The 27902-nt window shown below is 40.5% G+C and overlaps 5 protein-coding genes across 9 annotated transcripts; 3 read left to right on the forward strand and 2 right to left on the reverse strand.

Moving 5' to 3' along the window:
* Positions 1–17: 17 nt before the first annotated feature.
* On the reverse strand, positions 18–12446 carry si:dkey-71l1.1 (uncharacterized protein LOC569883 homolog). Of its 3 annotated transcripts, none has more exons than XM_048269827.1 (10): positions 12366–12446; positions 3758–3949; positions 3556–3623; positions 3274–3366; positions 3076–3177; positions 2888–2993; positions 1860–1982; positions 1685–1761; positions 1495–1597; positions 18–1270 (listed from the first exon to the last, which is right to left on the reverse strand). In XM_048269827.1, the coding sequence occupies exons 2-10, from the start codon at positions 3900–3902 to the stop codon at positions 1131–1133; spliced, it is 957 nt and encodes a 318-aa protein (XP_048125784.1). In that variant the 5' UTR covers positions 3903–3949; positions 12366–12446; the 3' UTR covers positions 18–1130. The 3 variants fall into 3 exon arrangements, with proteins under 3 accessions (XP_048125784.1, XP_048125792.1, XP_048125775.1); XM_048269835.1 differs by lacking the exon at positions 12366–12446 and adding an exon at positions 4362–4519 and having other exon boundaries at positions 2888–2984; XM_048269818.1 differs by lacking the exon at positions 12366–12446 and adding an exon at positions 4362–4514.
* ufc1 (ubiquitin-fold modifier conjugating enzyme 1) lies at positions 4580–7032 on the forward strand. The gene is made up of 6 exons (XM_048269885.1): positions 4580–4902; positions 5289–5356; positions 5465–5528; positions 5629–5705; positions 6034–6124; positions 6280–7032. The coding sequence occupies exons 1-6, from the start codon at positions 4666–4668 to the stop codon at positions 6358–6360; spliced, it is 618 nt and encodes a 205-aa protein (XP_048125842.1). The 5' UTR covers positions 4580–4665; the 3' UTR covers positions 6361–7032.
* Positions 8392–10877, reverse strand: LOC125311625 (grass carp reovirus (GCRV)-induced gene 2p). 2 transcript variants are annotated; one of them, XM_048269870.1, is made up of 3 exons: positions 10447–10877; positions 10047–10146; positions 8392–9639 (listed from the first exon to the last, which is right to left on the reverse strand). In XM_048269870.1, exon 3 carries the CDS (start codon positions 9614–9616, stop codon positions 8963–8965), a length of 654 nt encoding a protein of 217 aa, XP_048125827.1. In that variant the 5' UTR covers positions 9617–9639; positions 10047–10146; positions 10447–10877; the 3' UTR covers positions 8392–8962. The 2 variants fall into 2 exon arrangements, with proteins under 2 accessions (XP_048125827.1, XP_048125817.1); XM_048269860.1 differs by lacking the exon at positions 10447–10877 and having other exon boundaries at positions 10047–10401.
* fdxacb1 (ferredoxin-fold anticodon binding domain containing 1) lies at positions 10916–14849 on the forward strand. Of its 2 annotated transcripts, none has more exons than XM_048269703.1 (6): positions 10916–10999; positions 11844–12020; positions 12097–12253; positions 12384–12587; positions 12817–12978; positions 13229–14849. In XM_048269703.1, exons 2-6 carry the CDS (start codon positions 11846–11848, stop codon positions 14259–14261), a joined length of 1731 nt encoding a protein of 576 aa, XP_048125660.1. In that variant the 5' UTR covers positions 10916–10999; positions 11844–11845; the 3' UTR covers positions 14262–14849. The 2 variants fall into 2 exon arrangements, with proteins under 2 accessions (XP_048125660.1, XP_048125652.1); XM_048269695.1 differs by having other exon boundaries at positions 10917–11597.
* Positions 14850–17857: 3008 nt separating this feature from the next.
* On the forward strand, positions 17858–25286 carry alg9 (ALG9 alpha-1,2-mannosyltransferase). The gene is made up of 15 exons (XM_048237949.1): positions 17858–18036; positions 18809–18944; positions 19173–19307; positions 19403–19473; positions 19918–20006; positions 20431–20566; positions 20688–20775; positions 21666–21771; positions 22000–22122; positions 22307–22461; positions 22745–22874; positions 23276–23423; positions 23856–23985; positions 24114–24244; positions 24537–25286. Exons 1-15 carry the CDS (start codon positions 17876–17878, stop codon positions 24658–24660), a joined length of 1863 nt encoding a protein of 620 aa, XP_048093906.1. The 5' UTR covers positions 17858–17875; the 3' UTR covers positions 24661–25286.
* The last annotated feature ends 2616 nt before the right edge of the window (positions 25287–27902 follow it).

Raw genomic sequence — 27902 nt, forward strand, 5'->3', positions numbered from 1 at the left:
ACAAGGTCACATGAATGATAAGTTATATTGTTTATTTAAAATAAATTAGTTCAACATATCTTTCATGTCAGATTCAAGTAATCCAAATATAACCAAATATATTAGCAGATGTGCTAATATATTTAGCTACACTGTAAAAACAAATTAATAAAATCAATTTTAAAAAAGCATGTACCTGTAATACAATAATTAGTGCATGTTCCATTTAGTATGCATATATCTCAAAAATATTTCCTTTTCTGTGGCAACAAGGATATACATATATATTTAAGTTTTGTTCAGAGACATACAGTGTCCTAGAGATAGATTAACATGACCCCTTCAACTTCAAAAACAAATATTTCCAACTCAGTGCAACATCATATTTAAATTCCAAATGAGAATCCCATATGACAGCTCATAAAGAAGAACAAAGCTGCCATGGACATACAAATTAGTGGTTATTCCTTTAGACTGTCTTGATCAAAAATGTATTAGTCTTTTTCATACATATGGGATGTGGACTCTGTATGGCTTAGCTTTGTGAACCTTAAGTATTTCTTCAATTTCTAAACTGTACAACATTTTGCTTACACATACATTACCACCTTAAAATATGCACAATATCTGTGAGGAGAAAACATTGAATTCTAATGTCAATAGAGAATATTCAACAGTGTTTCTGATATTTCAGGGATATTTCAATATTCTGCATGTTAAATATTCATTTATTTACTTTAAGGAGATTGAAAACCACAGGACCTTTCTGTGGCTCTTCAACAAGTATACTTTAAAAGGGAAAACATAGTCTGAGGTCAAAGCTCTCTGTGTGACAGAGTGTGTGTCTAATAGTCACCACATTAGAGTCCACCTCTCTGCACGTACCATGACTACAGACAACACACCCTGAGGTTGGCCAAAAGTCCATGTTCTGGTCACTGAACCATCCACATGCTTTTGGGGTACATGTATATAGCCAATATGGCTCCAGTCGTCCCTATAATTCCCCAGTGTTGAATGCTCTGAGTTGCGACCAGAGCCAAATGCCTTAAGGTGTTCATACATCTGGCAGAGTTGCTTGTATACAGGAGGTCCATTAGTCCAATGTGTCAGTTTAGTGTGCAAGGGAGCAGGAGAGGCATGAAGCCTGTTTAGCCAACATTGACTCCCAGGCCAACCTGAAGCTTGTCGCCACGGTGATTGACAAAGGCCCCCATAATCAGAGTGGCAGGCAGAGGGTACAGGCGTTTCTCTAGAACTCCACCAATGATGCATCGGCTGTCTAGCATTCCTACAAGACAAATTTGAGATTATTTCAAAACGTGTGTGTGAATATTGCATGTACATGGGTTTATATGAACATCATCCAAATTGTTTCACACTCTGCATATCTTCATGTGTTTAAATTACTGGACTCAAAATATACTGGCATTTTGTTTACAAGACCAAGGCAAGCATTGATTAGCTTGATCTAACAAACAACGGCAAGAAATCATTTTCTTTTTAATTATATACCTCTGAAGACCATGTTAGCTTCTGGAAGTTCCATTTGGTAGCCAAATGAGAAAGTTGTCTCCTGTGTCCTGGTGCTAGCCTCGAACTCCACTCCCACCTGGATCTGGAAAAGCCATTGAAGACATGCTGTAGTTTTCCCCCCCAATGCACTACGTAGAACTAGACAATAACAAAAAGGCTTTCATTTTACCTGTTTATTTGCTCTGTGGTAGTAGCTTGCATGTGCACCACCCTTCCCAGCATTCAGTGTGGCCACCCAGTTGGGCCCTGGGAAAATGGCACAGACATTACCACAAGGCCAGTCACCAGAAAATACTGCTGCATGCACCAGAACATGACTTTATTCACTATTCTTGCACTATCACCTGAATACTGGCCAGCTAGAGTGAGGATGCCTCCTTCCTCTGCTCTTCCACGGTGGTATACCAATTCACCCCCCAGAACCAGCTGAGAGGAGACACTCTGGAGGAAGTGTGCCACCATGATGACTATAGTCCATGAAACACATAATTAGTACAATCACACAGAGCACTGGTAAAGCTTCCTGTTATCCCTGGCCCTTTCCAAACCAAATACAATGTTCTGAAGCCGCAGAGTACAAGTGTAATGCTTGAGCATAAAACCAAGAATATTGCAAATGTCTGCTCAAGGCCATTAGAAAACAAGTATGAAGACCAATCTCCCTACAGTATATGTCAGAGGAATCGATGCACCCTCCATTTGCTAAAAAAAAACTGCAGGTCACTGTTAAGGACTTTTTACAACAGTGGTAGCATCTGTAATTTTTTACGCAGTGGTCTGTTGGGGATGAGAGGAGGATGTTGGACAAATCAGATTCCAAAAATAATTCTGTGGAAATGCATGGATTCCAGTTGCTTCCAGTAGCAGCAACTGGAACCCATGCATTTCCACAGAATTATTTTTGGAATCTGATCCCTTATCATACCTGTTTATTCGTACTCGTCGCTCGACTTATCGTTAACTGAATCGTGACTAAACCCCATCGAAAAACTGTTGGTAGCATCAGCTAACTAGCGCCAGATTTCTGAGTGCAGGGGACAAGCTGAGATGAGCTATGTACGTACGTTCACACTCGGTATCATGTTTCAACACACTTTAGGTCAATATCACACCGGAATTCTCCTTTAAATAAAGTCTTCTCTTATCTTATCATAACATCACTGTGCTGACAGGTGTTCCTGGAAACTAACCGGTTAAAAATAAATACCTGAATAATAAAACTTGTTAGGCAAGTTGTGCTAGGCAAGTTAGGCAATCATGTGCTAGCTCTCATACCAAAGAAACCACATCTGCAATGTCTTCATTTTTTACACTTTGATGATTACACTTGCAAGTTGCACATTTAAAAGTGTTTGCCAAGTGGCTTTCTCACCTGACTCTCTTAGAATATCTGGGTTTGCCATGGTAACAGCAGCCGTGAAGTCACTTCCTCTGTATTCAGTCTCAAACTGCCATGTAACAAACTGGGACTGTTGGGTCTAACAACACGATAAAAGTCACTATTATATGGATATATCAAATTGTTGAGGTTAGTAAATTAAGTCAGTAAATGTTTTAAACCTGAAAAACAGCTTTGGCCCTTATTCGATCACTCAGATGAAATAGCGAATGAGCATTTAGGCTTCCTGATGAATCAATTTCACCAATCAGCATAGGACTGTCCTGAGAGAAGATATTTGAAAGCATATCAAAACTGTGCCATTCAGGCAAATATGAAAGATAGAATGGTAAACACATTTCTAATAAGACATTTCTTACCTTGTCTTTACTGTCACTGTCTGTCTGCAGATATTCTACATGGAAGCGATAACATGATGGTGCAATAGCACTAAGGTGAAATGTATGACTAACCTACATTTTGGAGAAAGAAATTATCTTGTTAAATTGAAGCTCACGTGTGGATCTCAGATCTGACCAATACATTTTTGCCTGATCTTCATTCATACTTTAGATATGAAAATGCAAACACCTTGCAACCAACTTTATTATGTTAAGACTCTGAGAACCAACAGACTCAAATACACTCCCAATCAAACATACCTTAAACAAGCTGCTTAGAGTCTTGTTAACAATCATTTTAACACCTTCAATTTGTTGTGGAAATACATCTAGATGTAATAAAAAAGAAAGGTAAGAAAAAATATTGACAGTATCAAGAGACCGTATAGTAAAAACACAGAGTCTGTATCTGTTATGCTCTATGATAACAATGTGTTGAAACTGTAAGCCACGTGAACTTTACCTTTACAGCTGCGATGCAAGCCATCAAAGCTTCCTGGGTTGGGAAGCCGGCCATCTCTTCTGTCCCACCTGGAGACGGGTCTGTCCAGGGGAAATGGGGAGTTCTGACGCCCAGGGCGAGATGACAAGGCCAGAACACTGCCCATGGGAACCAATGGACTAAATATGGGAGCCACACACTGTCAGCCCTTCTCTGTAAGAAAAATATAGGCTACCAGTGGTTGTCTGACACCTGTGATTTGATGTAGACCCAATTTCAGTATCAATCATTTACAAAAAATACAACAAATATTGTGATGATCTGGTTTTTACATTTAAGGCTAAGCCTTAATGGTACGACCCCAAAACATCTGTTTATCATGCAGTTATATGTAGTCTGCTTCCCCATGAATATGACATGTAAGTGATCACTGCCTTGACTTTAAATTTCACACTATAACAACAACAATCCCACAGCTAGAACCAAAGTCATACTAAGTCATACGTTTCATTTCAAAACAAGGCAAAACAGAATGCAGAAATGCAAATGACAAGTGCAGGGACTCCTCAGAGGTCGATGGGATACTGAGATATATAAACGGACATTGTCAACATAATGCACTTACTGTTCCGATTCACATATATTGCATAACGCTCAGATAAATCCGTTGATTTCAATTAATGAAATTGATAAATGTGTAACCCTGCAGAGGATGTGACATTAGAAGGATGCTGTAAATAGTAATGATAGCGGTGCAACCAGATGTGAGATCCGTCCTGTCTTCGTAAGGAGTCACAGGAAATACTTCCTTCAGGAAACATTGACTGATGTGCTAAGAGTACCACTTAGTTTTTTCACCTGCAGACCTTGCTCGCTGTATATTTTAGACCCTTTATATATTCAGAAACAACGCCGTTTGCTGTAAATTCATGACAAACTGCTCGGAACCAAATTCCAGTACACTGTGCTTCAGTATTTACATTACATTATCATCGCTTAGTGCTGACGTCACGTTACCACTTTCTCTACCTTCCGCAGCCACCATGGCAGATGAGGCAACTCGGAAAGCTGTGTCAGAGATACCTCTCCTAAAAACTAACTCTGGACCTAGAGACAAAGAGTTGTGGGTTCAGAGACTACGAGAGGAGTACCTGGCCTTGATTAAGGTAAGGTTCGATTTTAAAGCTTAAATGCCAGCCATTTAGTTTTGGTTCATGTTAAAGTGGCTAGCTAGCATAACATTAGCTCTTTTAGGCTTGTCAGCTGTGCACCAAGCCTAGTCATCTAACGGTATCCCATCACATTTCAACGTTACTGGTTTCCTTGATTAATTGTGTAATTCGATGTTATTCATTTAACCTGACAGGACAATATTGTCAAACGTCATTGACTTCGCTGGTAGAACTTGGTAACAGATACAGTTTAAAAGGTAGCTTCTAGCAGCTGCATAGAAAAATACCAACGTTAGAGTATTCTAGCAGTTCTTTCAGAACCATTTTAAGTGATGTGATACTGCATAACTCACACAGATTAACCTTTCTCTACCACGCAGTATGTAGAAAATAACAAGGCAGCTGACAATGACTGGTTCCGTCTGGAGTCCAATAAAGAAGGCACAAGGTCTGTATCATTAAGTCCATGCCTGTGTCAGAACCGTTCATTCAGTTCAGATTCTATTCCTGGAAATTGGAGAGCTGGAGAGTTAACAAACCCTTTCTTACATTGTAGATGGTTTGGGAAATGCTGGTACATTCATGATCTGCTCAAGTATGAATTTGAGGTGGAATTCGATGTAAGTAAACAAAAATCGCTAGCAGAGGCTTTTAAATAAGACATAAGAGTGTATTTCATATAGTTGGGAAGTTTTCAAGTTGTTTTTACATATTACCCAGATTCCTGTCACATATCCTGCTACGGCCCCTGAGGTGGCCTTACCTGAATTGGATGGGAAAACAGCCAAAATGTACAGGTCAGTAGGTGGACCTATAACCAGCAATTGTCACTTTTGACTGATTTATAAAAAGATCTACTTATGTAATCCCAGTCATATTTGAGAATTGAATGCTTGCCCCTGATGCGACAAAAGGCATCAAAGAACTTCACAATAATGATGCCCTTCAGTTTAGCCTCTTTTCCCCTGTAACTCTCAGGGATTTTTACCACATGCTTGTCAAGTTACAATCATTGCATATTTGGATAAATTGGGTGTGTTCGATGCAAAATTATGAAAATAAATTTACAACAGTATGCTCTAAGACATTTCTCTCATTCAATACTCCCTCTCTCTCTTTCTCTAGGGGTGGTAAGATCTGCCTGACAGACCACTTCAAGCCACTGTGGGCAAGAAATGTTCCTAAATTTGGATTGGCTCACCTTATGGCTCTTGGGGTTTGTCTATTTTGCTTCTTTCTGTACTGTTATTGACTCAAAGACACTGTGTTTATCATGCCATACTGTACTGTAGATCAGGGGTTCTCATGTTTCCCTCACAATATTTTAATATTTAATGTAGAAATTCTTGTTGTGCTTTTCCTCGTCTTTAGCTTGGACCTTGGCTGGCGGTAGAGATCCCAGACCTTATTTCTAAAGGCCTCATCGAACACAAAGAGCAGCAGAATAGTTAAACAGACCTCTGTGTGACTCAGATCTCAAGATGGAACACCAACCTAGAAAACTGGTAATTGTTCGTAAACCATTCTTAGCCAAGTGGCAGTGTTGACCATTTCTTAGCATGTTTTTTTTCTCTCTCAGGTGCCTCAAACTGTCTTAGTCAACTTCCACTAAATCCTCAAATGGCTCCCATCAAATAAATGGGAATTTTGATCAAGGCACTCTATAATTGACAATGTTCAATCAGTGCAAAACCTCAGCTATTTCATCTAATGGGAATTATGCGATGCATTTAGCAATTATGACTGAGATACACTACCATAACACACCCAAAGCCAAACATTTTAAATCAGATGTTGAAATAATTACCTGTGTAACATATTATATTGTCAGTGTCAAGCAGAAAGGTATATTATCTGTCATCGGTCAAGGTGGTTTAGTGTGCAAAAACAGATGTGTTTTTTTACAGGGGACCAGCTTAATTTAGTCTGTTGGTACTTGTAAATGTCTCTTGAAAGTGTTATGTTCACTTAATTATTCAAAAGACTTTTTTTACATTAACATTAAGCAGATATTATTTTAATTTCAAGAAGGTCATAAAACTGTAAAAATGTAAATTATGATGTAAGGATGGTTATATCCATGACTAGACGTATGACTTAATAAATTACCTGTATTGCAATGAAGGAAGTGTTATTGTGTGCACTTACTACACAATTACTCTCATGCAGCAAAAATATTTTAGGCCAATTTACTTCATGATTGAATGTAACTTGATATTTCGTATATTTGACTATATTTAGAACCTGTGATAATTAAGCACGTTTGACATCTAATACATAACATATACATCATATTGAATGTGTCTGATACTGTGATAATTAACCACGTTTGACATCTATTACATAACATCTACATCATATTGAATGTGTCTGATTCTGTAGCAACTTTTCATCTTATTAACTCTGAAAACATGTTACAATCTTGAACAATACATAGCTAGACGACAACCAGTTAGTCATCCTATGGCGCATGCTATCATTTTATGGCTAGCTGATCATTAGAAAACCCTTATGCAATTATGTCAGCACAGCGTTAAACAGCTGCCCTGATTAAACAAACAATACAATTGGCCTTCAGATGAATCAAGTATCTGGAGCATCTACTATTGAGTTTTCGATGGCACAAAATGGCCAGAAACAAAGAACTTTCTTCTGAAATCGGTCAATGTTTTCCATGTGAGAAAGAAACTGAAGATCTCATACAATACTGTGCCACTCCTTTCACAGATGAGCGTAAACTGGCTTTTACCAGAATAGATGGAGGAGTGTGAGGGCCCAGTGCATAACTGAGCAAGAGGGAAAAGACATGATTCAAGTGAGTGTCTAGTCAGAGAAAGTCAGTGACGCCTCACAGGTCCTCCTCTGGCAGCTTTGTTGGGTGCTACACAATGGTGGTAGTTAGTGAGGTTCCCACTTCACTGTGAAGCGTTTTGAGTGTCTAGAAAAAAAGCGCTATATAAATGCAATGTGTGTTGTTGTTGTTGTTAAGTAGTACCTACAAAACCCTAATGTCACCATCAAGAGAAGAGGTGACTTCAGGATGGCTGAAGAGGCTACATAGTTGTAAAGACAAAGCAAAGCCATATATCCAACTGGCCAATAAAAAAGAAGATTGAGATAGGCAATAGAACAGAGACGGATAAAAGAGGAAGAATGAAAAAAAATCATGAACAGTAAAAATCTAAGGTGTTGATCACAAAGAAGAACATTTGTGAGATGCTGATCAAATGCTAGAGGAGTGATTGACTAGGAAGTAGATTGATCTACTAGGAATGTGATTGTCTGGGGGTGCACTGGTGGTGAAGGTGTGACATTAAATACAAAATACATGGAATATTCTAGAAGGAAGTCTATCACTCCAGTTTGCAACACTATGACACACCCTGTGGACAGGGCTTAGTAGATTTTTTTTACAGCAGCCATTTTGAGATGAAATAGTAGGGCGAGCACAGTAAACGCTATAAAGCCTACAATACAACAGAGTCAATTAAACCTTTTAATTTGAGCTCTCTCTTATGAGTCAAAGAAGTCATGAAATCAGAACAGAATTACTTTTTCAGAGATCGATATGGCTTATTATAGGCTACAAGATGTCCCCACCTTCAGACAGAAAAAAGACTAATAAATGTATGCATTTTTAACACAAATTCGTTAATACAAAAATGATTGTCATTTTTATCACGTCAAATCTCTAGCAAAAAAATGGGATTTTCACATAGTCTTCTGAAGTTCGCCTACAAAAGCTTCCATCTTTGCCCATATAAGGAGATACGGTATTTTGCGATTTTTGGGAAAATAACACTCTCTGTTACGACGTACCTGTTACACTCTCGCAGGGCACAAAGAACTCTGAAATGCAGACGTTTTGCCCTACACACTTTTGTCATCTGCCTTCGAGTGGGTACTATGATCTTCGGTACGTTAATATGGCAAACTTTGTTTTTTGCTACTCCAGAGCTAACTTGCAGTGCAACTTTGATTAACAATTGGATCTCCTTATATGGGCAAAGATGGCAGCTTTGGGTCCTTTTTGTAGGCGAACTTCAGAGGTCTATTATGGCTTGACCAGGCAAACATGTTTTGCCATGAGGATACAGATATTCTGTCCACATCCCCAACATGATTGTACACCATGAGCAGGATCATTAGTTCTCTTGCATAAGGTACAGGCTCCTTGGCCAGAGGACTGATTCGTAAACTGATTATTTCTCTGAGATATCAGCTGGCGAAGTTCAGCTAAAAGAGTGGTATTGGGTGCAACAGCAATATCAGTCACCTTAACCCTGTTTGGGTCCCAAATGCAATCCTCCTCAAGGCCACTTGGAACAGCTTTCATTCCACATTTTGGGGGCACCCATGCAGTGTCGAAGCCCTGCATGTGCCAGGATTTTTGCATGGGGTGATTGTCTTTGTCGATGCGTTTCACCTTCCCACAATCAACTTGCAACTTCAGCACTACCTTGTCAGAGACATGGTTATTCAAAGGGTAGCGCTCGGCTTTCTTCTGATCGCGGCTCACATAAACACCAGGACCCAGCATTCCGTCTTGAGACTGCTTGAAGCCATTCTGAATTATCTGACGGGCAAGTTGTACACTGGTGCCATGGTACATTGTGTAAAGTCTGCCAGATTTAGCCTCTTGCTCAGCTTTCAGATGGTGGTCACCATCATACTCAACTTCCCAACCACAGAAAGTGACCTTGGACATTATTTCACTTTACTGATGAAACACTAAATATGGGGAGAGAAAAAAACATATTGAACAAAATAGGTAGCATAGGTTATGGTAAGGGACAATTGTATTTCTAGTGTTTCTGTGAGAAACGTTTTTACTTGAGACATCACAGACAATTAGATAATAAACAATAAACAAATCATTATGCTTTCAGTATAGCCTACAGGAAAAAGTATAAAGTAAACATAAAACGTCCTGCTTTCTCATTTTGCTATTTCCATCTAACTCGATAGCAATAAGGCTTCGATATTTAGTCTTCAATGGCACTTAGCCTAGCCTATTTTATACAGTCTGTAGTCTATGTTTCTGATTTAGCCTACCTGTCAAATATTTACATATATGATTTTTAGTTTAACAAGAAACTATCAATTATGTATAATTTATACATTAAAATTATACTTACTGAACTGAACTTATTTTCAGTCAGGAGTCGACACCTATCCAAGTTTCGCTTTCACTTAAGCAGCTGACGTGAGGGAACGTCATTCAGGTCACTCCCCTTTCTCTCAAAGGTTTTGTAGAGAGTCCAAATTAATTTAATCTGTTTACCAAGAATTCTGCTATAATGCTTCAATTTAATATATTGTTACATTCATTTTAAGTATACATACATTTGAATAACTAAAGATCTGTGCAAACACCACACCAAACACTTCTCACCTATTACCAACCATCCCATATATTTCCATGTGTCACTTAATATTAATTTCAATACAAACCAAGACGGCGGATTCCTAAAGAAACGCAAGCACCCACACCATAAGTGTATCTAAATTAGCTATGTACCAAAAATTACATTTTACCGTGACACGAAGAGCTGTAAACAGTGCTGTAGGCCTACAAATCCGCTTGGAGCTCCAGTGGAATATTGATTTGCGACGAGAATTCTCGGTCTAGCCGTGAGAAAGGTTGGAAATAGGCACCCACTAGCCCAGCATTAAACTCCGAGCTTGGTAAACAAAATCGGATATGTCAGGCAGTAAGTAAGAGCCCCGGTAAGAACTAAACTAGATTTTGTTAAAATCGACACACCTATGGCTACTGAAAAATGTAAGGTTCATTTATCAAATGTTATTTTGAAGTATTAAAAACATCGTTGTTTTAGAAGTTTCGAAGGAAGAGGTTGCCAATTGATGGTTTTAAACAAACACAGACAGCAATGGCACTTTTAAGATAAACAAACACATGAATCACAATGTTTTCGTCATAAAGCATTCAAAATGCACAGCCTATGCATTTGCGCTAAAAGAAATAACCCCCTTTCTTTCCCGAGTCTTCAGTCATCTCCTTGGGTGAATGCCTGCAGGCTCCTTATGTGTTACCGCGTAGGTGCTAGGAAGGAACGGAACTAATAAGGTGAATGACTTGTGGGGGCTCGACGAGCGGTATGAACAACGTTAAGCTTAATGGGTTTTAAAACATAAGTTTACACTTACTTGGTAACCAGACCATTTAACATTGCTTCGTCAATGAGAATGGCATGGTTTGGAAATCCTTTTTGTCTGGTTAAATTATACCAGCGTCTCCGCTGTTTCCCTCAGGGTCATTTAAACTGGTGCTCCAGCCTTAGGAACAGGATCAAAGTGATTCTTTAAAACGAATATAAGCCTACGTGGTACTGTTTAGAAATGTTTGTAGTGTGTGTTTGTTAATCCAACGAGGTTACAAATAATTTGCATTTGAACGTTTTCCCTCCTTTTGTTATGCCACATTTTATGACCTTAGTGCTTCAGATAACCAACGGTATACGTCCATATCTTTGGGGAACAGGCTAAGTTAGCTATTAGCTAACCAACAGTTTTCTGATTTTAGACGTCCTATAGCGTTGGCTAACGTGATAAAACTAGAATTTTGCTGCCGTCTTGTGCTAGCCAGCGTCTTACTCAAATGTGAATTTGTATGGGTTCCGCAAACCACAAGTGCAACAACAGCAGTGTTCTGTCAAATTAAGAAGGTAAATTGAATTAATTTAGTCTTTAGAAATTCCGAATTATCAGCTGTGAAGCTAACGGCACTAGCTGCCGTAACGTTGACAATAACGTTAACGTGTCCTTCTGACTTGAGCATTAACGTTATCAGTACTTGTTAGTGCTTTATTTTACTTGTTGCTTACATGGCGGCCACCATAGCCTGCTAACTTAAAGTTACAGGGATGCGGCATGCTTCTAAGTTAACCTGGTGTGTTATTTTGTTTTGCTAGCGATGTGCAGCCCACGTGAGGTACTACTTGTTGGCGAGGGTAACTTCTCTTTTTCAGTTGCCCTGATCGAATCGTCCATAGATGAGCTAAATGTAACATCAACTTGCTTGCAGTCAGAGGAAAAGGCATATCGCCTGGATAATGCTCGAGAGAATATACAGCGCATACGCGATTGTGGTGAGGTGCTATTCTTTATCATCGTAATTTAAATTGATGACAGAGGAGGCTTTACTAAATTTGTCATCTTTTTCAGGCTCAACGGTGCTCTTTCAAGTGGACTGCACATGCCTGAATGAACATGAAGCTCTTCAAAATCATCTTTTTGACTGCATTATCTTCAACTTCCCCCATTTCGGTCGCAAAAGCGGAGTAAAAAAGAACCGTAATCTCCTGGCTAAATTTTTCCTCAGGTAAGATACTCAAGGCCGTCTTCCATTTGTGAACAGTAGTTATAATGAACGAGAGCCACAGTGATTTGAAATGCATTGCAGCATATCAGTGTTTATGCTAAGATATGCTTACCCCCCTCCTCCTCCACAGTTGTGTGCAGGTCTTAAAAGGTGAAGGAGAGGTTCACGTGGCCTTGTGCAATGGCCAAGGTGGTACTCCAGCTGACAGTCCAATGAGAGAGTGGCACAACAGTTGGCAAGTTGTTGCCATGGCAGCGGAAGCTGGCCTGGTCTTGAGTGAGGTCCATCCTTTCGATCCGATGAAATATCAGGGCTATAAATGCACAGGTTACAGGTGGGTAGAAATTTGGAAGAAACTGTCATTTTCTCAGTTATGTTAAGTAAAAATGTATCAGTTTAATAAATGTTTACGTTGCCTTCCACTTTTAATGTATTTCTGTATATCAATTTTATGTCATTGCCATTACTTTGGCAATGACAGAATTGATATACAGAAACACATTGAATTACCGAACCTAATGCTGTCATTATTGGTCTTTTATTTTTGCAATTGTGTTTCTCAGGAGCCAGGATAAAGGTTTCCATGTGGAAAGTGGTCTTAACCATATCTTTACCCGAAGTTATCCATATACTACACCAGCGTTGACTTTAAAAATGGAGGCAGCATTGGGCAAAGATTCAATATTATTTGAACTTCCAGAAGAGCTAAGTGAATATGTGAACAGGTATTGACATAACTATTTCTACATAACATGAATCTAGAGCATGTGTGAATTTAGGTTACTTAAAAAGCTGTGCACCACTGTTAAGCCTGTATTTGAAACCTTAAAGTGCTCTGTAGTACCAAAAACCTTTAGTATGAAGCCTCTGTGGAAACTTTCAGTGGCTTTCAAGAGTAGTTTGTGTAGTGATCTGATAGATGAATCATGTTCTACATTGCCTCACAGGTTGTCATTCATTGGTTGTCATTCATAGGTCATTCCTTGACTCAGAATCCTATCACCCGGTCAAACTAGTGCAGGAGCAGCTACTTCGGGAGCTGAAGTCATCCTGGCCTGTTTACACCTTGACCCAAAACTTTCCAGAACTGGTCTGTTGCACCCCAGACCAGCCCCATACATTTGGCCCAGATGTTGCTGCCTCTGACATGTATTGGGTGAGGCCCATTGAAACCCATGGCCCACGTGAGGAAGACGAGATGATGGGTGATGACCACCTAAGCTCCAACACCAAGTATGCGCTACAACCATCTATGCTGATGCATCTTTCAGAGATTATCCAGCACAAAGATTTCAGCCCGGGGACTCTGCACGCCCTGAGTGGTCTGGTTTTCCGTCGAGCCCCCGTGTCCTCAAGCACGTCTCCTGTCCATCACCAGCTGCTCCTAGTTGGAGCTTTCCCCTCCGACTCTGAACCTTTAAAGTGTCTCCAGGGGTGTTTAGAGACACTTCTGTCTCCTTATGGAGTCTCATTTGTAGGGGACCAAGAGGACAACAAGAAGGTGTGGATGAACTCAGAAAAACATCCTAAGTTTGGGAGGTTAGTGTACGTGTCTGCACCAGAGTATGAGTTTCAAGGTGTGCGACTGTCCGTGGTCACGATTAACCTTGACTACTTGGCCACTCTTGTCTTCAATCTGTTTGATTGGCGCTTGCTCTGGAGTCCTGACCCCCGCTTCCTTCACCACTTCTCTTCTAAACCCCTTGAACCTTTCTGCACATTCTCGCTGTACCCACCAAGCTACTCGCACGACATCAGCTTCTGGATGGAACCAGACAGCTTTGACGAACTTGACTTCCATGCTGTGGTCCGTCAAGCGTCAGCAGGCGCGGTAAGAGAAGTGGTGCTGGTAGACCGTTTCCGACATCCACACATGGGTCACGCCAGTCTTTGTTACCGGTTGACCTATCAGTCGCCTGATCGCGCACTTTCGCACAGTCAGGTAAAGGACATACACAATCAGTTGCGACAGCTGATGTCTCAAAAACTGCAGGTCACACTCAGGTAGAGCAAAAAAGCGGTTTAACCTTACTTGAAGATCAGGGGCCCAGATAGAAAAGGTTGGCAAAGTCTAAAGTCTGACTAAAGCTAATTTAATAATGAGGCCAATCTATTTGGTAATTTAATGCGAAGAGAAAGATTCTAAGCTCAAACATTGGTGGATCAGCTCAATACTTCCACACGCCACACAATAGCTTTAGTTATTTCATGAGACACTCATTAGGTGGGCTTACATGGATACTTTTATTGGGGGCGAAGCTGCGAAGGCACCCATTGTGTTTCTTAGTTTTCTAAGGCACCCATTGTGTTTCTTTAGTTTTTTGCCCCATGATTAATCTCACCAAGTTTCAAGTCTGCACCCCGAGTGATCTAACGCCACCAACAGGCCAAAGTTGGACATGCTTTCACGCACGTAACTTCTGACCCGTTGGCTCGATTTTGAAAAATGACCTATCCTTGGAATCCTTGGACTAAGCCGAGTTCAACGCACCATATGACGTCATTTTCCGCCATGATGGATTTTAGTGAAAGTGAAACTATTTTTTCACAGGTCACAAATTTTGTCCGATCGTCACCAAACTTGACACACATGATCTTCAGCCCAAGCCTCACAAAAGATACTCCTTTTTGTCTTCGGAACTTAAACCGTTCGCCCGCAACAGCCAATCAAAATTTGCGGCGAAGCCGCCAAACAGGAAGTGAGCTCATATCTCAGCAACCCATTGATCTATCATAACCAAACTTAGTACATGGACTCAGGACCCCATCAGGAGGACGCTCCAAAAACATGGTGACCTTTGACCTCTAGGGGGCGCTGCAATTAAGAAACATGCCTTTTGGCCTGTAACTGCAGTTGTGCTTCGAATTAAAACGCACTAGTGGTGTCTGGTAATACTGTTGGAGGTCCTTAGGCCGACCCAAGCCAACTTGTGATGTCATCGTAATTGATCCGGCCGCCATATTGGATTTAATCAAAAACACGTACAGGTTTTCACATGTCACAAATTTCAGCGGATCCTCACCAAAAATTGGCAGAGACCATCTTCAGACCATGCCTGATCAGTGCATTGCTTTTTGGAACAATTGACCGAAGCATTCGGCTGTAACAGCCAATCGAAATTGGTGGCGAAGCCGCCAAACATGAAGTGAGCTCATATCTCAGCAACCCTCAATAACCAAACTTACTACATGGATTCATGACCCCATTAGGAGGACGCTCAAAAACTTTGGTGACCTTTGACCTGTAGGGGGTGCTGCAATTAGCAATATTGCATTTTGATCTGTAGTTGCTGATGTGTTTTATTGATCTTTTATTTTTTGATGTGAAACTGATGACAACATGTTCCATCCAGTTCATTCTAATGCGTGCGTGCGTGCGAGGGCGGGGCAGGACGGGCAGGGGTGATTAGGTTTGGGGCTGGCTGGCGGAGGCGGTGGTAATACTCAGCCCTGTTTCAGCCCTACAAAATCAGTTATGTTTTGATGTGACACTTGTTGAAAGTGTTGAACTTGGCTTGGTCCAAGGATTCCAACGATATCTCATTTTTGACAATCGGCCATACGGGTCAAAAGTTACGTGCGTGAACGCATGTCCAACTTTGGCCTGTTGGTGGCGCTAGAGTGCTCAAGGTGCCGGTATGAAACTTAGTGAAATTATTCATGAGACTGTCCTCAATCAGTGTGCCAAATTTCACAACTTTTCACCAGACGGTTCTATGGGCTGCCATAGACTCCAATGGCGGAGGAAACATGTTAAATAATAATAAGAAATCATAGAAACACAATGGGTGCCTTCGCAGCTTCGCTGCTTGGCCCCCAATGAAAGGAATGGTGTATTCCGTTCTTGTTCCGATTAATCAGCCATGTATACAGTCAATCGGCTTGCCTGCTGTAGCTTCTCAAGGAAAAGTAAAGCAGCAACGGCTATTCCGATCAAGGAACACTTGTAAGCACCTGATCGGAAAAGACCGTATCCCATGTAAAGAAATTGATCAATTTTTTCATTCGGAATAGTTTAATCGGAATAACAAGAAAACCGTCCATGTAAACCCACGTATTGAGTAACTTTCCTCTTTGCCTGTCATTTCAATTGTGGCCCCCAGTTGTCAACAAAGCGCTATTTAGATCCTATCTGCAAACCAAATCTGCCCTAAATATGTACTTGTTTTTAATTTCACGTTCAATATTATGTGCACTATCAAGACTGTTTGGATTGTATGTTGGAAGTATCATACTGCATGACTTAAAATCAAATAACACAGGTAAAAACCCGAGGGGTATACTACAAAGCAAGTTCAATATACCTAGGCTTTCTTTGTGTTAGTTGGCTTGACAACCCATATAGTTGAAAAGTTGACAGAAAAATGGGCAATCAATATCACTGCCTCATCATTAAGGCATGAGTATCTGACTGCAAAATGTGTGTATTTCAGGAAATCTGTTACATTGAATGCCCTGGCTTTACATAACTAGAAGTGTTTCCCATATTGACTTATTTGTGGCTGCCCACCACAATATTAACATTGACCACCACACAATGATTTTCCAGGTTGTACTAAATTGTTCTTAAATGTGGTTCATCATAACCACGCTACGCTAATTTGTTAAAAACTGTTGAATTCAAGTTAATTCTGCAAACCTACCCCCACAAATAGAATTCAGTTCTGTGGGAAACACTGACTAGCATTCTAATATCTCTTTAGTGGATCCCTCAAGCAGCTTGAATAAGTTTTGGTCTATGGTTATTTTCAAACAGAATACATGGCAGACTACTTTTCCGTTTCATTTAATGTCAATGTTAGAATGTACCTTAGGGGCTTTATTTTTGTTTTATTTTCTGTTTCTTTTTAATATGGAAATACAATAGATAAATTCCAAACTCAGACAAGCCATATCAGAGGTTCAGTAAATTTGCATCTAATTTCAGTTTACTGTGAATATGACTAACCTTTAAACATGTTTACTGTGACAATGTTGGCCAGTCAATTGTGGTGCATGCATGTTACACATTCACTGATAGGTGATATGTGCTTGCTTTGTTGTTGAGCAAATACTGTTTTTAAGACCGTGGCTGAGCAACAAATGTATGTTGTTGATATGTTTGTTTAATGAAAAAATCTACTTTCTATTAGGCTACTTCATGTAAGCCTGGTATGGCAAGTAGCTGTGTCAGTAATATGTTTAATCCAATGTAAATTGTGAGGTGTGCATGCACTTGATAAGCCACTGGAAGTGGTGGAAAAGACGATGAAATAATTTTAGGCTCGTCCCTTTAGCCTACCTCATATGTGATGTAACAAACAAGTACAGAGATGTCATTGAGATGGTCTTGGCTGCTAATAATATGTGTATTTAATATTTGTATTCTTATTTATGTGAACGATTTTAAATGTGGAATGTATGACGTTTCGGGAAATGTTATTTATATTGCTTTTAAATACTTGTATTACAATGGACATGGGGATCAAATAAAATATTTATGAATTACCTTGTGCAACTTTGTTAGGGGTTGGGGGATTTGGGGATATGAGTGTAGGTCTATGGTTATGCATAGGTCTTATGTCTATGGTTAGGTTCGGACTCTTAAAATCACATGTGATCTATTCCAAACGAAGCATTTGTATGCCAGTAGAAGACATGGCGACCAAGGGTGTCCGTCAGCGAACCAGACGAGGCAGTAAACAAGATGCTAATAATGTGAACACAAGTATTGTCAGCGACAACCGAACGTCAAAAGAAGAGAAGAATGTTGACGACAGTAAAAACAGTGACATGCGAAATGAGTGAGTGATTTAGAAAAACATTTAGCTGTATGCTGTTGTCAGATGTCCAGGCTAATAGCATAACGTTACAGTTTTCATGTCTGGTAACGTTGCATGTAGAACTAGCTACTTAATGCAGTTATCTGTCGGGTTTTGTTGCAACGATACATTTAATATCAGTTAGTATTCTGGGAGTTAAGCCATTTGGGGTTGCTTACAAGCACGCAGGCTTAATCCAAGCAGTGTAACATTAACGTTAGCTTGTGAGGGTATCTGCTTTGAATGACAGCGGCTAGCTGTCCTGACGTTAAAGGTTTCTCATTCATTCAATCACCTGCTTTAACGAAGTTCTAGCATGTAGATCTAGGCTTCGAAACCAGTTTCAGTCGAGTAGCTGCTATAGCGGTTTCGGTGCTTTATGAAGCAAACATTTCTTATTCAGAAACCCTTTGTTTGTACAACGACGTTTCATTGTCTTATTGAGAAGCATTAAGCTAAGGTTAGCTAACAGTCTGTATGTCATGGGGCATTAGAGCCACGTATCATTAGCCGCTTGTAACGTGAGAAGCTCAATCAGTTGATCAGTTAAGGTTACTTTACCCCTGTCAGACTGGTGTGAAGTTGATTTCATCACATTCATTTTGAATCCTAAGGCTTCTTCATAGTTTTGTATTGGCATATATTATTTGGGAAGTTTATGTAATTTTTTCCAAACTGTTGTGCATTTCCCCCTGGTTACTAGTTTGTACCCAGATAAGCATATCATCCCGTTTGAACCTTCATATTACTATAGGACATCAAGTAAAGCAGGCCAGGTCTGGGCCCCGGAAGGTTCAACAGCGTTCAAGTGCCTCGTTTCAGCCCGCTTCTGTGCAGCATTGCTCAGCAACATCTCAGACTGTGATGAGACATTCAACTACTGGGAACCAGTGAGTTATACTGATTACCATACATACATCAGCCTGCAAAGCTGAGTTGGAAAAGGATTATCAGAGCCAGGTCATGTCAGGTGGAATTGGCATTCTCAGTTAAATGAACAAACATGCATTTACAATAACATCAGGTGAACTGTAAACAAATGACATACGTAACACTAGAAAGACCCTGTTGAACAATGTGTATTTCCACTCTATTAAGTGAAATGTTTTTCTTTTCAGACTCACTATCTGCTTTATGGCAAAGGAATGCAAACATGGGAGTACTCTCCAACTTATGCAATACGCTCTTATGCTTACCTATGGCTCCATGCCCTTCCTGCCTTCTTTCATGCCAAGATACTTCAGACTAACAAGGTCAGTAATCCTTTTAGTTTATTATGGTGTTCTCTTTATCATGTATGTTTGTTAGAGAGGTGGCTATCACTGAAACTTCCTTGTTTCTTTTACAGGTCCTAGTGTTTTATTTTTTGCGCTGTGTTTTGGCCTTTGCCTGCTGTGTCTGTGAACTCTATTTCTACAAGTGAGTGTGCATCTGTGCATAGTACAATTCTATTTCACTGGTCATGGAAGTTTACTTTTTCAAACTAAATAGAACATAGATGCATTATGTTTTGTGTGTTTTGCTATCCCATGATAGCCTGGAAATCCAGACCCAAATCTAGAAAGATTGGTCTGGCTATAGTAATGAAAATGGCCCAACTTGAGGGGCATCACCAAGGCTCCAAGGGCATGGGTAATGAGCATCATTACTGATTGCCAGAGTGACTCGCTGAGCAAATTCAAATTGTGCTCTCGCAAGAACTCTGGATTTCCAGGGTAATCCCATGAGGGACTTAATTAACAGTTGATTAAACATTTTGTCTTCATTTCATCTATTGTGTTTATCAGTCTTGCCTCGTTATACAAGAGTAATGTTAGCTTATTTTTTATTTTTAGTTTATAACTTACTTTTCTCCTCTTTCAGGGCAGTCTGTAAGAAGTTTGGTCTCCATGTTGGTCGGCTTATGTTGGCATTTTTGGTTCTGAGTGCAGGAATGTTCTGCTCCTCTGCAGGTTTGTTTGAGATGATGAGTTTTCATTAAAACTCTTCTTTTCATTTCACCCCAGCAGAATTGGTCATTTATGTCCGCATTGTTGTCATGTGCCTAATTGGATTACTCTGTCAGACAGCTTAGTGACCTACAGGCTATTTGTGTATTGGTATATTGTATTTAAAATCTACACATACTGCAAAGAGTCAGAAATCCCAATAAAGAGACATTTATTGCGACTATTTATGAGTAATTGTGAAATCTCTTCCCGTATTGTATTTTTTTCTGTTTAACAAATCTTTTCTTTAAACAAAACACTTTCAGCAAAACCGAAGACAATTATAAACAACAGCAAAGCTTTTAACCAAAGTTGTACCAAAATATGGGAAGGGTTGATCCCATATTTGTGTTGTGAATAACTGGGTGCTGTGTTTGTGTGATCCCAGCGTTCCTCCCCAGCACATTCTGCATGTACAGCGCGGTGGTGGCCATGACAGGCTGGTTCCAGGGCCGCACTAGCATAGCCGTGCTGGGGGTGGCAGCAGGAGCCATCATTGGCTGGCCATTCAGTGTTCTACTGGGGTGAGCGAGGCACATTTGATGTCACAAATTGATGTATCTATCTAGCAAACGTCTTTATTTTACATGTGATATTGTGGTTAGGAAGTGTGAGGTGATTTTAACTGTTCGTTTTTTTTGGCAGAATACCCATCGCCTTCGACCTGCTGGTCCTTCAGAGGAAATGGAAGAGCTTCATCATGTGGGCTGCGGCGGCTCTTCTCATTTTCCTGGTGAGAATTTTGTCGTTTAACACATCTAAAGTCTACAGAAAGAATGCTTTTCTTATTTATTTATGTATTTATTCAACATTCTTGCCTTTGCCAACCAGGGGCCCATTGCACAAAACTAGGGATTAAGACGGGATATCATGGTTATCCTGGCTCAATTTATCCATGATCCGGTTGCACAAAAGCGGGATAGGGGGCAGCAGGATATGTTATGGTATAAGTTACCATGGCGATTTATTCTGTGTGGAGCTAGCCTTCTCCAGACCAGGCTAAGTTCCAGGATCTATTTATTCTCATCCCTTATCTCAGTCAGCAGTCACCACAAACGGAAACCAATAGTTATTACACTGCCCACTACACATTGTTATCACATATAACTAGACCCACTGTCATTTTTTAAACGTTTGTGATCATTAATTAACTTTTACATACTCGCCATTCCTGACCTGTCATGCGACAATGTGACGTCACAGGAGCGCCGTAACGATTTTGTGCGTGGTGGGAGCGACACTAGTTGCAATATTCTCCTAAACAGAGGTGTTGCTGTTGTGAAAAGGCTATCGCTACCTACTTTACACCGTAGAAGAAGCAATGAAGCCACTGTAGTTGCCATGGTGAATCTGTGAACGGTGGCGGGGTCTATTTGAGGGAGGCGTGAGCGCGCACTTACTGTATCCAGGATAGGTTTCACCTGGCTTGATGAATCCGTGTCTGCTCATCCTGGCTTGGTCTTTGTGCAACCAATTAAGCCTGTACGCTCTTGTTTTGGATTCATTGAGCGCAGCTCAGTAACTTATCCCGGATGTCTTAATTCTGCTTTTGTACAACGGGCCCATCTGATGTAACATCATCTCTTTTGAATAACACATGTTTTGGTCTTGTGTTTATTATAGGTTCCTGTAGTATTAGTAGACAGTTACTATTATGGCAAGCTGGTGATTGCTCCTCTGAATATCGTCCTTTACAATGTGTTCACTCCTCATGGCCCAGATCTCTATGGTACTTTTTTTATTTTCTTGTGTCACAAAAAGAAATGTGTGAAATCATTAAACGTGTATACTGTAGGTATTCATGTGTTGAGCTGCCAAGCATAATGAAATACTTAGTCAAAGACAGACAATTTGTACGATTTTGCTACTGAATTTTTTTTATACTATTTTCATCACTTTAAGTTTGATGTGTTGATGTATGTGATATATGATTACATGTGTTTTCGCCCTTTGTTAGGCACAGAGCCGTGGCACTATTACTTTCTGAACGGTTTCCTGAACTTTAATATCGTTTTTGCATTGGCCCTGTTCTCACTACCCCTCACTGCTTTAATGGAAGCGCTACTGCAGAGGTTTAACGGTGAGTTCAGCAACAACGTCCGTCAGCTTTTTATTTGATTGTCAGATGTACATTCTAGTTGAGTTGTTTTATCTTCAGGTGTTGCTGAATTTGCAAACTGCTTTTATAATGATTTGGCAAGGCACCAGCTGATCAGGACTTTCTGCCTTCTTTATCCACCTCTGTGTGTGTGTCTGTGCTACAGTACAAAACTTAGGACGCCCTTACTGGTTAACACTCTCACCCATGTACCTTTGGATGGTGGTTTTCTTTACTCAACCTCACAAGGAGGAGCGCTTTCTGTTTCCTATATACCCGCTCATCTGTCTCTGTGGAGCTGTGGCACTATCCTCCCTTCAGGTACAATGAGAAGCTTCGGCTGAGTCCACTTATTTATTTGGTCGATGCATTTACCTTTCACAGGTGTTTTGTCATTTGTTTTGTCATTTATGTCTTAATTGTTTGTATGATTAATTCATGCTTAATTAGTTGTCTTAATAACAAGCATATCGCAACAGTTCTTGCTACTGCCAGTGACATAAGTAGCATATTTATATGGATACTCCTTTTAGTCATGGTGGCGTCCATCTTTTTGGGCCGTTTGACACTTAAATGGGCGGTTGTGTTTCTTTGGTTATTGCAGAAATGTTACCACTTCCTGTTCCAACGCTATCGCCTGGAGCACTACACCGTCTCCTCCAACTGGCTGGCCCTGGGCTCTGTGCTGCTCTTCGCTGTGCTGTCACTGTCTCGATCCGTGGCTCTGTTCCGAGGTCAGGGGAACCTTATGCAAATTAACCAAGTTCATCTATACCAGCATGTCTTTACTTGCAACAAAAAACACGCCACTCCAACCTTGACCAACAGACAGTTACTCAAACTAGTCAAACACCACTACTCACACCAGTTGAGGACATTGCGTAGTATTTTTTTTTTTTTTTTTCCATGGGATACATCAAAATTGCCCCAAATTTCCCACTGTATGAGCATAAGGCTGCGTTAACCTAAACCTGCATATTATTATTGTAGAAACGTTTTTGGTCTCTGACTCTGCTATTCTCTCTCTCTCTTTCTCTCTCTCTCTCTTTCTCTCTCTTTCTCTTTTGTTTACACTTTAATAAAAACAAAAACAAAAAAACATTTACAGATTCTCCTTTGACATTTTGTTTCCTAGGCTACCATGCCCCATTGGATCTGTACCCCGAGTTCCACCGCATTGCCAAAGACCCCAACATCCACACCGTTCCCGAGGGCAGACCGGTCAATGTGTGTGTGGGCAAGGAGTGGTATCGCTTCCCCAGCAGCTTCCTCCTGCCCAACAAGTCAGTGTGCTCACCTTTAAAGGGGCAAGATGTTGTTTTTGTCACCGCATTCCCAGTGCTCTGTTAGCATGTTCAGTCTGTCTTTTAGCTGTTTTTAGATATTTGCTCATCTTCGGGGCAAGACAAATGTAAATAAATACACAGGAAAATGGGAGGGGGAATAACAATTTTATTTTCATATAAATATTACCAAAATTCAGAATAGTTTTTATTTGACTAATGTACTAACTACATGTTGTACCATTTATTTAGGCGTAGAAAACAAATGTTATTAGAAAATGCAAATACTGTTATCATGGAAATAAGGTTTGATAAATGATGTTACCCAATATTAATGTGTACTTTGCATACTCTAGAAATTTCATCTTGGTGATGAATATTTGCCCCACTCCTGTCTAAGTTGACACAAAATTCTGTTCATTTTTTCCCTAGTTGGCAACTGCAATTTATCCAATCAGAATTCCGTGGTCAGCTTCCCAAGCCGTATTCCAGTGAGCCATGGGCCACCCGCATGATTCCCACGGAAATGAATGATCAGAATCTTGAGGAGACATCTAGATACGTAAGTGCAACAGCAGCTCCGTAATATTGTGAGAGGAACCCTGAACATATTTAGAAGTGGCCTTTTACACCCAAGCAATTGTTCAGCAGTAGTAGTAACTAATAAAGAAAGGTCCTGTTCTTCTTTAGGTGGACCTCAAACAGTGCCACTACCTAGTGGACTTGGCCTTGGAAACAGAGGCGTCTCGTGAACCACGTTATGCTGCCAACAAAGAAGAGTGGAGCATCATTGTTGTGAAGCCTTTCCTGGATGCAAGCAGGTCAGTTCTGCTTCTTTCTTTTCTTTCTCCAGTGATGAGCCACTGGTCTCATGGGGAGTTCACATGGGGTCGTTTGAACCACAAATATAGGTCAGTAAGGATTTTGTCTTCGAAGTTAATCTGTCAATTCTTGAGATTAGCAGTTCCTTGTCCTGACACATAGCTCCTTGTCTCTTGTCACGAGCCGGCCTCCGAGAGATAATGCTTGTTAGTGTTGTTGACACTGTACACTATTAACTCATTTACCCACACATAGAAGTGTGTGATTTTGACCTTGTCTTTGTACACACAGGTCGTCCAAGTTTTTCAGGGCCTTCTTTGTGCCGTTCTTCTCAGAGCAGCACACCACATACAGCAACTACGTAATCCTCAAACCGCGGCGGCCCAAACACGGCAGGAGACGGACACAACCCTGACCCTCCACCTTCCTCTAGGGTTTCTCTGAACAGCAGTGTACCCTTCCCATGGCCCACAGAGTTCTCTCTTATCTGAAACTCTGGGTCATTGCATTGCATCAAAATACTGTGTGTGTGTGTGTGTGTGTGTGTGTGTGTGTGTTTGTTTGTTTAAGTATTTTGAGAATGGGGATGTGTATTTATGTACATATGTATAATGAACATTTGTATTGGAGCAAGCAGAAACACGATGGCCATTTTTGACTGCGGTCCGAGATGATGGGTTATGGTCCCACATCTCGCTCTCAGCATTCAGTCCGTCCATTCCATAGGTCCATTCCATAGGTGGCCTGGACGGTAAGGCCGTCTGCGCCATTCCAGGAAACTCCTTCATTGTCGTTGTCACCTTCTGGGCCGCATCCATGGTTTGACTGTCTGCGCTGGCTGGTCCGTGCTTGCGTGTGTGTGTGCGCGGGCGTGTGTGTGCGCGGGCGTGTGTGTGTGTGTGCGTGCGTGAGAAGCTGACCCTTTAAGGACCACAACAGTCCCTCGTTTGTGGTGGTGTTCGTTGTTATAATGTCCTATGAGCCTGACCTGACCAATAAAAATGACCAAGATTTAAATGGTCCAAAGTGGACCAATATCAAGTCAAGTCTCTACTGAGGTACTTCAATGTTTCTCATTGTAGTGTATGTCAAGTAGGAGTAAACTGTCAGACATCTGTGCATCTTTGTCCTGATCCATACTTCAGCCTCCTGTGCCAAAGGTTGTGAGACAACTTAAGCTAAGAGGGCATTGTTAAATGTCTCTTCTCTCCTTTTTCTCCCATCTTCAAATTTTTCAAAATTAAAAAAAAGGACGTTAGTACCATCAATCAGTCAGTGTTGTGCATATCGGGGGAAGCGATGGACATTGTGATAATGTTATGAACATGTAAAATATATTTTAAATAAAATGGCTGTGTGTTGAATGAAGTGAATGCAAACAGTTGAAAAAGTCCTTTTTGTACAAGTGTTGAGGGAATAATTTTTCATTCTAGAAGTCAGGTCCTTACGGCATTAGCATCTTAACATTGGCTATATATACTGGACACTGGTCTCCTTTTCTCATCCTAGGATTGTGCTTGCCCAACACTTATGACCATTTGGGTGATGCCTATTAAATGGTGTTGATGAGTGTACACATTGGGAATATTGGACAATACAGTGTGATTTTTGAACGTTAAAAGTTAATAACCTGTTTTAAACTATTTCTGAAATTTCAGAGGTGGATAAACTGCGTTTACTTGCGTTTAGCGGTAGCCTCCACTACATCCCTGATATAGAGGTTTTTTCCCTCATAAGGTAGCCAATTGTTTCCTACAAAGTAAACTTACTAAATGTTGATTATTCACATTACTTCAAGCAAAAGGAATGAAAGCGAACAGAAGACAATGGACATGGATGCAGATATCTTTCCAGACAGCTTTGCTTGGAAAAAACATAATTAGCTAAACTATTCGAACTGACGCATAGCCTACACATAGCTAGTTAACATCAGATGACATAGGCTATACAATGTTTTCAATATATAATTTTAGATAGGCTACAGCTTTTATGCCACTGTTTTCATTAAAACATTTGCTAATGATATTGATGAGGGGATGTTTACAATAGCTAGGATGCAATTCATGAAGATTGGGCACTTCTGGAAAAGTTTTTGATTTTTGGCAGGGTGTTAGCACGGAGTACTTCATTCACCCTCGCTGCCGTGGCACTATGGACAAGACGTCGCTGTGCGGAGCACATGACCCAGATAGCAAAATTCAGTTGAATCAACGTTGAAATATGGTTTAGCAGAAATGTTGAAACTACGTTGAAGCCTAACATTGATCCGATGTTGAAAGTGTCCCCTCTACTTTCTGTTGAATCAACATTGGATTTTCAACCATACTGACATTGAATCAATCAATGGCGTTTCAACCATCACCTAAATGGGAATCTACATTTCATTTTCAGTTGATTTTATGTTGAAATAATGTTACTGAATAAATAGGCTACCTGACTGTTTGTAGCTGTTTGCGTCCTGTATGTTGTGTTTTTTTACTGAGGGCAATCATATTAATCATTGACATCAATTGCAACACCCAGAGGAATAAAAATCAATTTTACAAAATTGGGGAATGCCGCGATCGGCGGACTTTGACCTACACACGCAGTAGCCGGCATCACCAGACTCTATGAGACTCCAGCTACATCTTATGAAGCCAAGACCCTGACTGTTTGTAACTGTTTGCGTCCTGTTTCTTGTGCTTTTTTACTGAGGCGGACTTTGACCTACACAAGCAGTAGCCGGCGTCACGAGACTATGAGACTCCCGCGACATCTTATGAAGCCAAGAACCTGACTGTTTGTAACTGTTTGCGTCCTGTTTCTTGTGCTTTTTTACTGAGGGCAATCATATTAATCATTGATATCAATTGCAACACCCAGAGGAATAAAAATCAATTTTACAAAATTGGGGAACGCCAATGATCAGCGGGACTTTGACCCGCCACAAACAGTAGCCTGCGTCCGCGAGACTAGAGACTCCCGCGACATCTTATGAAGCCAAGAACCTGACTGTTTGTAACTGTTTGCGTCCTGTTTCTTGTGCTTTTTTACTGAGGGCAATCATATTAATCATTGATATCAATTGCAACACCCAGAGGAATAAAAATCAATTTTATGAAATTGGGGAAAGCCGCGATCAGCGGACTTTGACCTACACAAACAGTAGCCGGCGTCACGAGACTATGAGACTCCCGCGACATCTTATGAAGCCAAGAACCTGACTGTTTGTAACTGTTTGCGTCCTGTTTCTTGTGCTTTTTTACTGAGGGCAATCATATTAATCATTGATATCAATTGCAACACCCAGAGGAATAAAAATACATTTCACAAAATAGGGGAACGCCGTGATCGGCGGACTTTGACCTACACAAACAGTAGCCGGCATCACGAGACTATGAGACTCCCGCGACATCTTATGAAGCCAAGAACCTGACTGTTTTGTAACTGTTTTGCGTCCCTGTTTCTTGTGTTTTTTTTTTTACTGAGGGTAATCATATTAATCATTGATATCAATTGCAACACCAGAGGAATAAAATCAATTTTACAAATTGGGGAATGCGTCGATCGGTGGACTTTGACCTACACAAGCAGTAGCGGAATCTGCGAGACTCTATGAGACTCCAGCTGACATCTTATGAAGCCAAAAAAGAACCTGACTGTTTGTAACTGTTT

This window comes from Alosa alosa, chromosome 2 (genome assembly GCF_017589495.1).
Source record: "Alosa alosa isolate M-15738 ecotype Scorff River chromosome 2, AALO_Geno_1.1, whole genome shotgun sequence".
NCBI classification, from domain to species: Eukaryota; Metazoa; Chordata; class Actinopteri; order Clupeiformes; family Clupeidae; genus Alosa; species Alosa alosa.